This window comes from Hippocampus comes, unplaced genomic scaffold, assembly GCF_001891065.2.
Source record: "Hippocampus comes isolate QL1 unplaced genomic scaffold, H_comes_QL1_v1.1 scaffold1, whole genome shotgun sequence".
Taxonomy (NCBI): Eukaryota; Metazoa; Chordata; class Actinopteri; order Syngnathiformes; family Syngnathidae; genus Hippocampus; species Hippocampus comes.
In genome coordinates, this window is record NW_017805010.1 from 1,831,764 (window position 1) to 1,848,178 (window position 16,415).

The following is a 16,415-nucleotide window of genomic DNA, read 5'->3' on the forward strand; positions in this document are numbered from 1 at the left end:
GTGCGTGTGTGTGTGTGTGCGTGCGTGCGTGCGTGCGTGCGTGCGTGTGTGTGTGTGTGTGTGTTTATCACTTCCCGACTGCCATAGGGCAGGCTCATGACAGCTTTTGGCAGAACGTAATTCTGAAGTGACATCAAGTATTGGGATATGATATGCCGTGTTCTAGTCCCAGTCATATCTTTTTCAAAACCTTCCTTCAAGAGAAACATTAGTTGAAAAAAACAAACTACCAAACTCCCAATTTCAAGAATAGCAGGAAGCAGAATGTTGTTGAAGACAAGACAGCCCGACATGTCTTAAATGCCCTGAGAAGATAGCGGTGCTCAAGAAATCAGACGTCATTACTCAACTGGACGTGCTGAGGAATAGGCAAAGGAGCAGGGAGATGAGACGCTTCATGATCTGAATTGTTTGATTGGATGTGGTGTACTCTTATGAATATTTGAACCCCTTTTTTGTGTGTGTGGAATACCTGATGCCTCCGATGCCCCATCTTTAGCGGATTCCACATAGATTGAGAATTTTATTTATAAGCGCCTTTCAAAACACTCAAGGACACTTTACAATCAGGAACAAGACTAAACATTGCGGGTGATGGATGTTTGTCCACTTGTGCCCTGCAATTGATTAGTGACAAATCTGGGCGTCCACAAACTCTCGGCCAAATTAAACCAGGTTAGGCTGCTGTGTGGATTTTATACACTTTCGAAATGGAAAATAAATAAATAAATACACAATTACTCTTCATATTTTATTTCACAATGTCACTTCCAAAATCATAACTTTCCTCTCCCATGATTAATCCACATGGGCTTTTGGTTGTCATGGCAACAGCGCGGCCAGGAGGCGTGTGCTGCTGAGTGAGTGGTTCATTTGTATTCTCTGTGAGTGCATGTGCGTGTTTGTGCGTGCTGGATGATGGAGAGTGTGTGCGCGTGTGTGTGTGTTTGTGGGGGGTGTGGGGGCGTTGTTGGTCTCAGCCACGCCTCTCTCTCTTACACTCCCAACCTCCATCAAGGCTGCAGCATCAACGCTGATGTCTTCTTAAGGGCAGGACCAGATTTTGTGCAGGGGGATGCTCTGCAGCTTCACACCAACCAATTTGGAAATACCCAGCTCCCAAGAACGTACGCACACACACACACACACACACACACACACACACACACACACACACACACACACACACACACACACACACACACACAACAAGTAAAAGTAGACCGGCAATTGACTCCCCGTAAGCATTCAGCATCAGTACAACATCCCATCATCTGCTTTGCCCTCTCTCTCTCTCTCTCTCTCTCTCTCTCTCTCTCTTTCTCTCCATCCACGCTGACAACCTCCGCAGATCTGACTCATTCGGTTCTCCTTTTTGCCCGTCCCCAAACAAGTGGAAGCACAGAAACCGGCAGCATGTCCTCCAACGTGTCCTCCGGGGCAGCCAAAAGCAAGCCCCTTTCCCCTTTCAGGAAGCGCGGAAGCCTGCAGTACACAGCCAGTACGGGTGAGTGGCGGGGAATGCTTGGAATATTGAATTCTATGACCGAGTGCTTACTATTTTGTGTAGTTGTAGTCGAGCCACTGTGACAGCGAACCACTTTTAAATATGTGCATAACCTGTTGATTGGCTGCACGGCAAGTCAGCAAGACTGCAGCTCTTGTTTACCGGTAATTTTACTCTACTGTGTTCAACACAGTGACGCCACACGCATACATCTCTTTCCTATTGCATGTACTGTATACTGCAATTACATATGTTTTAAAGAGCCTCTCCTTTGTGTGGTTTTAGTTCATTGATTTCCCTTTCTAGTTGTTATTTAGCAGTGGGATGTTACTAATTGTATATCGACTCTTATAGTGATAAGTGCTGATGATGTGAACCCTGCTGCAAGGCAGTGGCATGTGTCCTGCAGAGAGATCTGCACAGGACTTGATCCCCAGCATGAATGAGTGGATTATCCTCCTGTGTGATGTATGCTGCACACACTGATGCAAACTGCGCTGCAGTACGCCCATTTCATGTCAGTCAAAACCCCCAAATGATTTTGCTCGTTTAAGGGGTCCTCGTCCTGTTTTGCAACATGCTTCCCTCCACCCCCACCCGCTTGCTTGACATATTAATTCACTGTTGAATTACAAATGACGATTTCCGAATGAAGGATGGGTAAGACCTCATACCTGGGTTAGATCAATTAGTTTAATGATTAGCTTTAGTAATTCAGGAACAGCTCTGAATTTGATGCAGCGCAGTTTGCACCAGCGCGACCACAATAAAAAACATGAAATACTGTATACCTCTCAGACAGCGTCAGTCAAGACTGAGCATTGTAACTGTTGCAAAGTCACCAGGTTTCACACGGCTCTTACGCTGGATGTTGTTTTACTGTGCAAGTTGTCAAGATCATGCAGCTGGTCACTCAATTGTGCCGTTCTGGGAATGCCAAATAAATCCCTGCTCCAGCTCACCACCAACCCTAATAATGAGAAGCGGTATAAAAAAAATGAATGGATGGGACTGCGAAAATGCTCATTGATTCTTCTTGTACGTCGATGACGATAGTTTTACCCATGAGACGAAGAATCAATGTAATATAATAAAGCAGTGAATCAGCAGAGGCCAGAGCAGTCTGTGATTAATGCTCATAGACATGCGGTGTACAAACTCTCGTGAAAGTGTCCATTACACAGCCTTTTACCCGAGTGAGTGTACCACTGTGCACAATTAGCACCTAATTGCCAGGCTTTGTGCAGGGCGAGCAACGCTCATTTGTGCCATTCTGGGAATGCCAAATAAATCAATTTTCGGGTTGAAACAAGTGAGCCAGAAACTGTTGACTTACCCCTTTGAACAATGTCCAGTTTGTCTTGAAAAGTAAACCTTGAAAATTAATGTTTTAATAATGTCCAACCTTTGTACTCCTCTGTACGTTACCCTTTGGTGCACATCACAAGACTATTTCGCTCAACTAATCATAGGACAGAAAAATGCTGATAGTACTCTGAGCCTGCATGAAGGCCAAGAATGCTGAATCTGAAACCTGTTTGGTTTAAAAAAAACAAACAAACAAAACCTGACATTTCCAATGATGAGTACATGTCACGAGGCAGCACTCCTGGATCTGATGCCTTGGTATGGCAACACATCGGAGATGAAACTTGATTGGACAATAAATAAATAAATACGTATCTGCAGTGCCTCACAGACTTCAGAAGCTCAAACTGAGGGTAGCTGTTAGTTAGCTGTCAGGGTAGCTAGCTAGCGAGCTCGCTAGCTAGCTAGCTATATAGATAGATAGACAGCCCAAATAAGAAAAACGCTATATACTGTATATTAAATTATCAAACTATTCCTATTAATAGGTGCACTCTGGCAAAGGAAAATACTGTAATTGTTGCTCGGCGTAAGCTTGATGATAGCTCTTTGAACCCCGTTACACTTCGCCCACATCTTGCTCACACCGCCTGTCATCACCTCATGCCCACGCATGTCAGGGGTCTGTTGGCAGAACACGGCCTCCAATTACAGCAAGGAAATTAATGAATAATACATCCCTGTCACTCCCTCCTGTGACACAACCTGCATGAGTAATAGGTCATATCTTGTGATCAATGATTGACTGGGTGTTGGGTCTCCCGCCCACCATCATCTTGGCCGAAACACCCTCATCACGACAGCCTTCGGCCTATCTGCGCTACAGTCTACCTGCCGCTGTTGTTTGGCCTCTGCGTGTCCAGTTGCTCCTGTCAATCGTCGGTACCGTTCAACGCCTCATGGACTGAGGACCTTTTGGCGCTCACTTCTAGTGCCTGTGCATTTGTGTGGGTGTATGGGTGAGTGTGTCGGTGTGTGTGTGGGTGTAAAAAATGCCATAGACTTGTGGCTGCTGGCAACATGTCCCCTCACCCTGCAGAAAGACACTGTTTTGGGTCATAAAGGTACAGTTCAAGACCGTCACTAAAAACCTAACGAGTGGGTTTTTAAATCATTGAATCAGTCATGACCTCACATCAAGTACTTGACTTTGTAGATGTGAGAATCTCATTTAATTATTTACAGTGTACTGAATGCACTAGAAGAATAGTTTGTATTTGATTGATTGATTGACTGAAACAGTGTCAGCCATAGTAGAACAGTCAAAACAGAATTTTACAGGAAAATGTAAGGTGAAGCTGCAGTTTATCAAGCCGACACCTTTTTTTACTGGACTAACCGAATTCAACAAAGAAAATCCTCCACGCACCAACACAAATTTTATTACCTCAGAGTGCAATTAATTATTCTTCCAGCTCTTTTCTGTGACTTAAAAAAGGGAAAAAAAGGATTTGTTTTATCTGTATTGCCCGAAATCTCAGCACCGTTACGTAATATATGTAAATAATATTGATGTATAAATTAAATATAATAGTTTGGTATTCAGGACATGATTAGTTTTTATAAAGAATAGCCATCTAACTTCTAACTCTCACCATGGACTGGTTGCAGACAATGGCAGGGCACAAATAGACAAACAACCATTCACACCGTCATTGATGGGGACTAAACTTAAGCCACCCGCATCAAAGTTAGGCAAGTGTAAGATTGCAATATGAATAGCAGCAGAAGTAGTACTACTGTAGTACCGTAGTTTCATAGCATGAAGGTGCCGCATCTGACCACCAGGGAGAGCCCTGTGAATGAAAGGTACTGTGACAAACACCCCTCTCAAAGGCAACATGTTTTTTGTCGACACTTAAATCTTTTTCTTTTCATCACTCGAGCGGCTGACGTGTTTCCAATTTTTTTAATAAGTCAGTAGTTGGAGCACATTGCAACTTTCTACTGAAGGATACTCATAAACAATTATGATTATGATGATAAGCAGTTCTTACTTAGAATGGCACAAAGTGTCTTGCTAGGGCTAGGAAACTTTCACAGTGAAGTTCATGAAAAGTGGAGTTGACATATTGAGAAATAAAAGATAAGAAAGGCAGCACAAACAGCAGACGCATGCTGAAGGGGCCTCTTAATACAATACATGGAATGGGCATAGAAAGGTTGTTGCCACCAAAGTGTTCTTGAAAATGGTGTAAATTTGAATTTTACAAAATGAGTGGTGGTGAAACTATTTTAATTAATCACACAATCAATTTGGAATGATTTAATCTCAACACATTGCAATAATTGAGTACAAATAAAAAATATATGACCAAAAAACCTCAATAATCTCTCAATAATCATCCACCCCCAAAGCATCATTTTAACATTATGTGCGGTCCTATTGCTCCTTCATGATGTTCTGACGTGGGTTGGGTTTAATTGTATTCATAGAATTTTTTTTTTTTTTTTAAACAAGCTACAGACTCCAAATGGACTCTGTGCCAGACTTTGTCGGCTGTGGCCTAGATACATTTTTGCAGCCATGGTTATCGAGTGCAAATTTACCTTGCATTCAGGCAGACTATGACTGTCAACCGATGTGTAATTTCCAGGGTTTCACAATGATAGGTTAGTACTGTAAGGGGGTGGTGTCCAAACAACGGCCCGAGGGGCCATTTGCGGCCCATCTTTCATTTTTCAGTGGCCCGCGACATGGGAAAAAAAACAACTAAAAATGACATTTGACATGAGCTGGATGGTTAGTTATAAAAGAATGAGAAGGGAGGGTGCACTGTCGAATCTTTCTCTATATTCGAAAATCAATACGATAAATAAATAATTTATGATTAAAAAAAACACAATTTACCTTCAAAAAACTGTAGTGAATAAAGATACTTCAAATTTAGAGGCAAAAATAGATTCTTCCACTTTGTGCTCTATGGATGATTTATGAAGACATCACATTAATGATCCTCAAGTAACCAAAAAATGATCACTTTACTCCTGTTTTTTTTTCTTTTTTTTTTCAGTTCTGAATGTGGAGATGGGATTTGGCTGCTTTTAAGTGCAGCGCTGGATTTATGCTGTGAGATAGAGGGCTGTTTGCCACCCTAAAAACTTGGAAAACTCTAACTATTTGCCTTTACACCTTTCACGGAACCCTGATGAATTGAACTAGACAATGCAATCAATATGTAATTGCTGTTTTGACTGACAAGCATATTTCACAAAGTTGATGAATTTTCAAATGGCACGCCGATCATTCCATTTTTGTCTATTAGGCCCTCAAACAAAAAAGTTTGTGTAGAATGCTTTATCCCAAATGCACATAAGGGAGCGTCTGCTCCTCAAATCATAATGGGGGTCAAAGTGCTGCCTCTTTAATTTCATCCTCATGAGAGTAAACCGACATTCGGTTTTTTGGACAGTCCTCATTCTCTCGGATAGATGATTAACAAATAAGTAAATAAATGATGATGTCGCTCTTTCTGATTCCTAAACACAGACCCCGCCAACATCTGGAATGCCTGATGCCTTTTAGCACAAAGTACCGCAGGGAGGAAAGGAGTCGGGAGGTATGTTGAGGTGGAAGCTCGGGGCTGATTATGCTTTTCGGCTGCACTATGAACTTACCACATCCACCGGTGATACATGCAGTCTACCACCACCACCCCCTCCTCTGAGCTCTCCCGTGGTACATTCCAGTGAGATGTCAGAGGCGTTTAAATGAGGAAGATCAGCTCCAAAGGCAGCTAGTGCAGCGACAGCTGGCCTGAACCAGGAAGGGGGCATGTGAGGGGGAGTTCATGGATCTGCTGGACCACTTCTTTGTATGTATGACAAGGACAGAGCAAGAAAGAAGAATGCAGATGATTGTGTACATGAATGTATGTGTGTTTTATCCCCCGAGTGTGTCTCTTGCTTCCCCCCCCCACACCCCCCTGTTGTGTTGAAGTCATCTTAAAAAAGGAAAGAAGATGGCATCCTTGGCCATTTGGCAGGCATGCTCCATCTCTCCCTTTATTTCTCTCCCACATTTCTCCTTTTTCTGGGCCCCGTCTATGTGCTGGTCAACGGGCTCTTAAAGGCAGGTTTGCGCCACTGTATTGCCTTATCCTGCCAAAGCACAAATCCTGATCTCCTCTTGATACTTGCCCCTCTTTCCACTCTCAATGATGCTCTCCCCTTGCCTGTCCCTTGGCAGCGGTGCCGTTTTTAGCACACCGGGAAGTATGTGTGTGGATTGAATGAGTTAAACCCCCCAAAAAATAACTTGCTGCTACAGAAGGGTCAACATGGTTGTTGAACTTATGAATTGTAAACATGACTTGGATGTATTTAAAGAGAAGTTTTCCACCAGAATCTGCAATGCCGATGTGCACAGCACATGACTTCAGACTGCAAGATGCTTTTTCAAAAGGAAAAAAATAATTCTCTCTGCTTCATTATCACACCGCATTGATGGGTTGTAGGGTTTTTTGGGGGAGTTTTTGTGTGTGTTTGTTGGCTTTTTTTATGCATTGGTTCATCGAGGGCACTTAATCCTTTCGGGGACAGTGGTTACTGCAGTGGACAGCTTGTCATGTTAACGGGTTACAGGATGCACGATAGGGTTAAAATACTGTAAGCATCAGATTGTCATCGTTTGTTGTACGTGCTTGCTTGACAGCTCTCACACAAGACCGATGACGTTTGTCTGCACATTTGAGTCATACAAATCCCGTGTGGACTAAATCTTGATGCTGCACAGACAATATGTGCAAGTCCACTCCAGTGTATTTTGTGACATTTTTTTTAATATTAGCAACAATCCCATGTTCGAATCAACTTTATATATTTAATACAGAGCAGTGGCAAAAATGCCAGGTAGACGAAGTAGAAACAGATGGGTCCAGATATTTGTTATTTTGGTGTCATTTTGGAGTGTTTGTCGTCCAGCATGAGGCTGATGAATTCTGTCAAGCAACACGTGTCAGTTTTTTTTTGCATCAGCCTCCCGTGAGTCTTAGCATAAAAGCTTCAACAACTAGAAGTCAATTTTTAAAAGTCAGGAAAAGCCGACTAGAATATTTTAAATTGATTGTGGGTTAATCAGAGGCACTTTAATCTGTGGCAGGTGTGTGTTGATTTAAAATGAGTTTGAATGCAACCCACATTCTGCAATTTTCATAGCGTGCACCCGGGGACATGGTGGCCATTGCGAATTTCACGAGATATTCCCAAACGGCCGTTCTACCGATATTTCAAGAATTTTTCTTGATGTCATATTTTTAAATCACAAAAACCTTTCAACAGGGGTGTGAAGACTTTTCTGATATCCATTGTACTTAACCTAAATTATCCAGACGCACCTGCACATTGTGCACTCTGTAATACTTTGTATTGGACTGCCCACTGCATTTGTTGAAATATTCATGAAGCGGCCGTCTTTTTGACCTCAGTTCCAGACTCACTGGAGATTAGTGGAAAATAATATGTTGATTCTTTTCAGGCACCTTACCATCCCTCAAGGTTGTTTGATGTCTGATTCACCTCCCCACCCCATTGTTTTTGTCTTTTCTTCTGACTCGTTTAGATCAATAATAGCCCTAGTGATGAATACATTTTGCGGTATCATAAAGTAAATCATGACTTATATTGTATGAGTCTCTGGTTGTGAGGGGCTGAGATATTATGTAACCATAGATGCGTTAGATCCAAATATAGCAGCCATTAGGGGATTAGCTGCGGGTCCGTTCGGCTCGGCTTCACCGCGGCCCGGCTTGGATGTCTTTGCCGCTAGTCACATGCCGCCCTCGACAACAGTGTCCTGTGTTATCAGGGAGAACTGATATGGCCTAAAGTGACGGGCGGCACGGATGATGTGCCATTGCTTTAGAGAGCACAGGAACATCTGTGGCTTTGTGGCTCGGGTTGAGGCATCACAGTGGTCATCTACATTATAGTGGATGGCACTACATTTTTTTTTTTCAACCTCGACCATTTGATTTGCGGTAAAACTCACCTAGTTGCTGATTTTTTTGGCATGTATAAAAGTTGTGTTTTGACGCCATCTTGTGAAATGTTGGTGTCCATGAAGTACGTTGAAGTGAGCGCAGGAGGTAATAGAAAGTAAATTGTTGGAGAGATGCGATTCTGCTTCCTGGCGACTGCTAAGGTGCCCTTGGGCAAATCAAGGAAACTAAAGGGTCGAATGATAGCAACCACATTTTCTCCCCAAACTCCTCCCACATGGTCTTTATAGCAGTGGTCTTTATGGCAGACCACAAATGGCTCCTGGCCAAAGGTTTACTGAGGTAGTAAGAATGACGGTTAAATATCAAAGATGATGCAAATGATTCGAGTTTGGTTTCCGAGGCAAACTTGTCCTACATGTTGAGCTGGCTGTGTTGAGACAGCAGAAGGTGCCGCACGACACAATTTGCTGTGAGTCTGTAGTCTCCTTCTGCCTTGGCTTTTTTTTTTTTTTTTTTTTTTTTAAACGAAGTCTTTTTAAGAAGTGTTTGCATGCATCACACTGAGAGTTGTGTCCAAACCTTGTCGGCTTTCTTGAACTGCCATCTTTCATCCAAAACTCTTTGGAGTTTGTCATTCAAAAGACCATCTTGGGTCTGACTTTCCAAATAATTTTACCACATTCCAGAATCAAGGGATCAATCATTGAACGTAAGGTAGATGGACGGACAGACACATTCAATTTTACTGAGATGGAACATTTACTTTCTTCTTCCATAGTCGACCTCCGCGGTGCTCGCCACCTCCTCACTCCCCAGCATTCCTTGCCTGGGATCCCCGTTGCTTTAAAACAGTCCATAGATCTGCGCACGTCCATGGACGGCAAGTACAAGGAAATTGCTGAGGTCGGTTCTCTGCGGTGCCTTCGACTTTTGAATGAAGTTGTATATGCGGCATGACAGTTGTACCTGTGCATGTGTGCCCGTGAAGGAACTGTTCTCACGCAGCCTGGCAGATAGTGAGATGCGAAGTGCTCCTTATGAATTCCCAGAGGACAGCCCCATTGAACAGCTTGAGGAGAGACGCCAACGCCTGGAGCGGCAAATCAGCCAGGATGTCAAGTGAGTGGGGGGAAGAAAAAAAACAAGGCACCTTCAATCTGCATACAATGATGAACAGGCCCTTTTGCATCCCCTGCATAATAAAGGGCCGACTACATTAGATAGCTTCAGCAAAACATTTTTGCAATTGAAACATCTTTCTACAACATTCCCAACCACTGTGTCAAACAAAACAGTGTGCCATTATCGACGAGAGTTAGACCAAAATATTACCACGGCGGTAACAAATTTCCCATTCATTCAAGAGCTGCTATGGACCACAGCTCACACCCAGTCACTCCACACACTGACTGCCTGCCTCACAGTTCAAGCTTCTATTTTTCCCTCTTGACTTTTCATATAGACAAGGTTTTTTTTGGTCTTTTGTTCCTTTTGTCCATTCTTATCAAAGCAAATAAAGAGCAACGTTAAAGCTTAGCTTACTATAACTAGTGACAGAGAGTGCTGCACTATCACTACAGTACTGTATTGTTTTTTTTGGTTTTTTTTTTTTTAAATACAAAAGACTGAAGAAACCGCTTGGCAAACTACAGCCTGTCTAATAGAACTCTTACAGCATAGGTGTCAAACTCAAGGCCCCGGGGCCAGATCCGGCCCGCCACGTCATTTGATGTGGCCCTCGAAAGCAAATCATGGGTGTCAACTTGTATGATCCTTGCTAAAATGTGCACCGAAATGTCAAATTGTCTTGTGTAATAAACAAGAAATGAGATTTTGCAATAATTTTGTTTTCCTGTTTGTTATACACTCACTTGAACAATAATTGAACAAACTATTATAAGTTGAGTGATTTCAAAACGAATAATCCGATAATTTGTTGTGCACAAATAATAATGCAATGAGACGATTAAAAGTATTTGTCGTTGCAACCGTCATACAATGGCCATCCGAGGGAAGACGTAACTCTGAAGTGGCCCGAGACAAAAATGAGTTTGACAACCCTGTTTCGCAGTGTCAGAAGTGTGCATTATTATCCTTATTGGTGTACCTAATGAAGTGTCTGGTGTGTGTGTATATACTGTGACCAGCGTGAGCTCAGCCTCTCTGTCCACAGGTTTGAACCAGACATCTTGCTGAGAGCCAAACAGGAGTTTATGAAAACAGACAGTGCCACAGATCTCGAGTGAGTGCCTGGCAATTATCCGCTCAATTACCTAATCTATCTGCCTGAGCAGAAAAAAAAATGGATATTTTCTGTCAGATACATGAAGCAGCAGAACCAAGCGCCAGACCTGCTGGAGAGAGAGCTGCTCCCAGAAAGAGAGTACCAGCGAGTCACGATCTCTGGAGAGGAGAAATGCGGCGTACGTCAAACAATTCATTTCCAAAATGTCTTCCTAAACACATCTTATTTTATGCTTCGTTTCTTCCTCATCATCTCTTGTTCCGTTGCGTCCCAATCCAGGTTCCATTCACGGACTTGTTGGATGCTGCAAAGTGTGTGGTGAAAGCCCTGTTCATAAGACAGAAGTATATGGGCCTATCACTGCAGAGCTTCTGCAGGACCACCGCCCGATACTTGCAAGAGCTAAGCGAGAGACCCCTCGACTTGACTATCTATGAGGAGGAACTCCAAGAGGCGACGGAGGCCACTGTCACAGCCGGTACGTTTTCATTACATAGAGAAGTACTGCGCCTTGACCCAAAAGTTTTTGGAGTTATGAGCCGTTGCCGAGTTGGGGTTTTTTTCTCTTTGTGTTGTAAGCCACAATGTGAGCTTTGCGCGAGCTTCAGATATACCGGCGCTCGAGTCAAGTCGAAAAAAATGGAGCAATTAAGGTGGAACCTCTGTGCTTCTGTTGGGGAAGTCTTGGCATCTATTGTATATGCTCAGTTGTGCTTTCTGTCACACAGCGTAAACGTCATTCGTTCTGTGTGTGGCATCTATCAGGTGTGCTTGTTTTTTTGGCTATTCATTATCATTCATTTTCTGTAGGTGAAACTACAGTTATTCTCTATAAAGTCTATTTTGTGCATATTTTTGGAGGCGTAAGAAACCGATTCATTTGATTTACATTATTCCCGTTGAGAAATATTAATTGTTTTCATACGATTCGGTTTAAGGATGACATTTTGGAATAGATTGATCACATGACCGAGGTTCTCATTTTAAAAAATGCTATTTAAGTAGTATATCACAACTATTACTTCATACTGGCAAAAAAAAAAAAAAAAATCGAGGTTGACAAGCCAGTGCTAATAATAACATAGCAGGGGTAATTTTTTTTTTCCTATTCATTGCTCATCGTCACAGCCATATTCCTGATATGTCTCCAGATCTTCACAGAGCACATAAAAGCGGCACTTTACTATCATCCTGCACATTACTCCCACATTAAACACGAAACCACCATCCATCTGTTTCACGCCTCTGAGCAGGCCACCCAGCGTGCAGGCCCTCCTTACGCTGAGAGATGAGTCGCGTGTTTGTTTTCCACCTCCCTCAAAACCTGCCACTTGCTGTGACATTTTGTCCTCCTTCAGATGCCACGGTGCACCCACCTGTTTCGGGAACGCACCCCTATAAAAACAAGGACCCGACCTGCATGCCCCCTGACATGCGCTATGGCTGCAAGATGGTGGATGGCGTCATGCACGTGTACACATCAACAGAGACGATGGACAAGTGAGTTTTGGGTGTAGTTCTCTGGTCCACGAGGGTGACGCGTGAGCCCAAAACTTGTGCAAAACCAATTTTGAAATGATAATAAACCTTCGTATGGTGTGTTATGAATGAATAGAGTATGTCCAGTTGTAAATCGTCAGTCACGTCCCATAATTCTCTTTTAGAAAACAAAAATTTTTTTTTTTAAAAAAAATTTGTTGTTGTTGTGTTGTTTTTTTTGTTTTGTTTTGTTTTTTTTTTTTTTTTTTTCCGAGGTTCTCATTTTAAAAAATGCTATTTAAGTAGTATATCACAACTATTACTTCATACTGGCAAAAAAAAAAAAAAAAATCGAGGTTGACAAGCCAGTGCTAATAATAACATAGCAGGGGTAATTTTTTTTTTCCTATTCATTGCTCATCGTCACAGCCATATTCCTGATATGTCTCCAGATCTTCACAGAGCACATAAAAGCGGCACTTTACTATCATCCTGCACATTACTCCCACATTAAACACGAAACCACCATCCATCTGTTTCACGCCTCTGAGCAGGCCACCCAGCGTGCAGGCCCTCCTTACGCTGAGAGATGAGTCGCGTGTTTGTTTTCCACCTCCCTCAAAACCTGCCACTTGCTGTGACATTTTGTCCTCCTTCAGATGCCACGGTGCACCCACCTGTTTCGGGAACGCACCCCTATAAAAACAAGGACCCGACCTGCATGCCCCCTGACATGCGCTATGGCTGCAAGATGGTGGATGGCGTCATGCACGTGTACACATCAACAGAGACGATGGACAAGTGAGTTTTGGGTGTAGTTCTCTGGTCCACGAGGGTGACGCGTGAGCCCAAAACTTGTGCAAAACCAATTTTGAAATGATAATAAACCTTCGTATGGTGTGTTATGAATGAATAGAGTATGTCCAGTTGTAACTCGTCAGTCACGTCCCATAATTCTCTTTTAGAAAGTTTACAAAAATTTTTTAAAAAAATTTGTTGTTGTTGTGTTGTTTTTTTTTTGTTTTGTTTTGTTTTTTTTTTTTGTTTTTTTTTTTTTTTTTGCGATTCCGCTCTTATGCCTGCATTTTGCTTGCAGGAGCACAGAGCTGGAGCTGCCATATCCGGACCTGCAGGAGTACATCGCTGACATGAACGTCATGATGGCCCTCATCATCAATGGACCAGTGTACTTTTATCTTCCTTTCTTCAACACATTACATTTTTTTGTTTTTTTTTGGGGTCCCTTTTCTTCAATTGTACATTACTGTTAATTCACAATGACATGTTGTATACCATACTGGTCCTCTGTCTGAACTATGCATCAATCGACATTGTATACTGCATTTCCTTTTCTGGGTTGCGGGAAACTGCAGCCTGTCCTAGTTGACTTCAGGCGAGAGGCAAGACCGCTCCTTTGATTGGTTGCCAGTCAATCACCGGACCCGGTTTGAGTCATATACAAATAAATTAGAAATGGATGACAGCAGATAACAATTAAATATGTATTCTGATGATGGGCCAGGGCGGCCTCGTGGTCCAGTGGTTAGCAGGTGGACCTCACAGTGCAGAGGTTCTGGGTTCAATCCTGGCTCCGGTCTCCCTGTGTGAAGTTTGTATATTGTCCCCAGGCCTGCATGGGTTTTCTTTGGGTACTCCAGTTTCCTCCCACATTCCAAAAACATGCATGGCAGGTTAATGGAACACTTGAAATTGTCCTTAGGTGTGAGTGTGAGCAGGGTTGGTTGTTCGTCTCTGTGTGCCCTGCGATTGGCTGGCGACCGGTTCAGGGTGTCCCCCGCCTACTGCCCGAAGACAGCTGAGATAGGCTCCAGCACCCCCTGCGACACTTGTGAGGATAAAGTGGATCGGAAAATGGATGGATGGATGGATTATGGACCACAAAAATTAGTCAACAAAGCAATCAGATTCTCCCAAAACTGGAAACTATCCTTGACTAATAATTGATTGATAAGAAAAAAATGCATATTTTAATTAAAATTAACGAGAAAAAGGCAATTTTTGGTCTATGTTGAGATTTTAATACTATTTAAAGACAATCCTATGATAATAAAGGAAAATCACTTGACTCCCCCTGGTGGGACATCATAAGGATCAGAAGTTCTTCCAATATTTCACGCAGGAAGTCCTTCTGCTACCGTCGCCTGCAATATCTAAGTTCCAAGTTCCAGATGCACATCCTCTTGAATGAAATGAAAGAATTGGCAGCGCAGAAAAAAGTCCCGCATCGAGACTTCTACAACATCCGGAAGGTAATGAGAGGATCTAATGTTGCCAAATGCTGATTTTCTGTCCATTGTGTGAATCAGCTTCCTGTTTGTGCGCGTGGCGTAGGTTGACACCCATATCCACGCCTCCTCCTGCATGAACCAAAAGCACCTTTTGCGCTTTATCAAAAGAGCCATGAAGAAGTATCCTCGGGAGATCGTGCATGTGGAGAGAGGGAAAGGTCAGACACTCATGGAAGTATTCGAGAGTATGAACCTGACGGCTTTTGACCTCAGTGTGGACACTTTGGACATGCATGCGGTAAGTTAGGAGGTGATCAGAATGTTGTGTTATGTGGGGACGGAGGGATGGATGGACTCTTGTTTCATTTTTTTTTCCTCCACTTGCAGGACCGCAACACTTTCCATCGGTTTGACAAGTTCAATGCCAAATACAATCCCATTGGCGAATCCATCTTGAGAGAGATCTTCATCAAAACGGACAATCACGTCGAAGGGAAATACTTTGGTCACATTATTAAGGTGCGTTCACTCACAAGAGACTTCGAAACAATGCGCCTTCAAAGGTAACCATTGGTACAAAGTCATGCTATCATTCTCAGCTGCTCTCATCCTGACCTCCCCATTTTGCTACTTTCATAAGTCCTTGTAGACTTTTATGAAAGTTACAAAAAACACATTTATTTTTCAAAAATAGCCTTCAAGAACACATTTGTCCTTTTTTTAAAAAAAAAAAATATTATTACTGGTATAAATACACATAGCTGGATGTCGACAGTGCGTTGCGGAGCACAATATTAATTGATAAATAATAAATACAAATGAAACTAGGCCTACTGTTAAAATGGAAAATAGAAGTCGAAATTTTGCATGTATTTTGATATTCAAAGCACAAGCTGTATAGGTAGAAGTTCATGATCGACAATTAACTACCAAGATTGCACTCAAGAGACAGATACAAAATTCCTGGCGATTATATGTTGTGCCACCGTCACTCAGGAAGTGATGGCCGACCTGGAGGAGAGCAAGTACCAGAACGTGGAGCTGAGGTTGTCCGTGTACGGACGCTCCAGAGACGAGTGGAACAAGCTTGCCAAGTGGGCCGTCAAACATCAAGTCTACTCGGACAATGTGCGCTGGCTTGTACAAATGCCCAGACTTTTGTAAGTGAAGCACACACAGATCTTTTCCTCAAATCTCCAGCAAACATAAATAACACATGGCTTTTATTTTCTTCCAAGTGATGTCTACCACAGCAAGAAGCAGCTGTCCAACTTCCAGGAGATGCTGGAGAACATTTTCCTGCCTCTTTTTGAAGTCACAATCCACCCAGGCAAACATCCGGAGCTGCACCTCTTCCTTCAGCATGTACTGTATAATGTTCACGTCAAATCATTGCATCTAATGCACACCCTGAAAGTTTCAATTGTATCGGTCCCTCTTGCAGGTTGTTGGTTTTGACAGTGTGGATGATGAGTCCAAGCCAGAGCAGCATATCTTCAACCTCGACAGCCCGCTGCCGGCCAGCTGGACGGATGAGGACAATCCGCCCTACTCCTACTACCTCTACTATATGTATGCAAACATGACCGTTCTGAATCACCTGCGCAGGTATGTGGATTGTGTTT

The 16,415-nt window shown here is 42.8% G+C and overlaps 1 protein-coding gene across 1 annotated transcript in view; it reads left to right on the forward strand.

Moving 5' to 3' along the window:
• The first annotated feature begins 1,009 nt into the window (after positions 1 to 1,009).
• Positions 1,010 to 16,415, forward strand: part of ampd2b (adenosine monophosphate deaminase 2b) — an 18,211-nt gene continuing 2,805 nt past the window's right edge. The window contains exons 1-15 of the mRNA XM_019862927.1: positions 1,010 to 1,127; positions 1,352 to 1,507; positions 9,596 to 9,720; positions 9,806 to 9,936; positions 10,991 to 11,059; positions 11,138 to 11,240; positions 11,342 to 11,540; positions 12,421 to 12,562; positions 13,638 to 13,727; positions 14,682 to 14,811; positions 14,894 to 15,088; positions 15,178 to 15,309; positions 15,787 to 15,950; positions 16,029 to 16,155; positions 16,235 to 16,398. Coding sequence (XP_019718486.1) covers positions 1,076 to 1,127; positions 1,352 to 1,507; positions 9,596 to 9,720; positions 9,806 to 9,936; positions 10,991 to 11,059; positions 11,138 to 11,240; positions 11,342 to 11,540; positions 12,421 to 12,562; positions 13,638 to 13,727; positions 14,682 to 14,811; positions 14,894 to 15,088; positions 15,178 to 15,309; positions 15,787 to 15,950; positions 16,029 to 16,155; positions 16,235 to 16,398 — 1,979 coding nt within the window. The 5' untranslated portion in view covers positions 1,010 to 1,075. The remainder of the gene's footprint in view (positions 1,128 to 1,351; positions 1,508 to 9,595; positions 9,721 to 9,805; positions 9,937 to 10,990; positions 11,060 to 11,137; positions 11,241 to 11,341; positions 11,541 to 12,420; positions 12,563 to 13,637; positions 13,728 to 14,681; positions 14,812 to 14,893; positions 15,089 to 15,177; positions 15,310 to 15,786; positions 15,951 to 16,028; positions 16,156 to 16,234; positions 16,399 to 16,415) is intronic.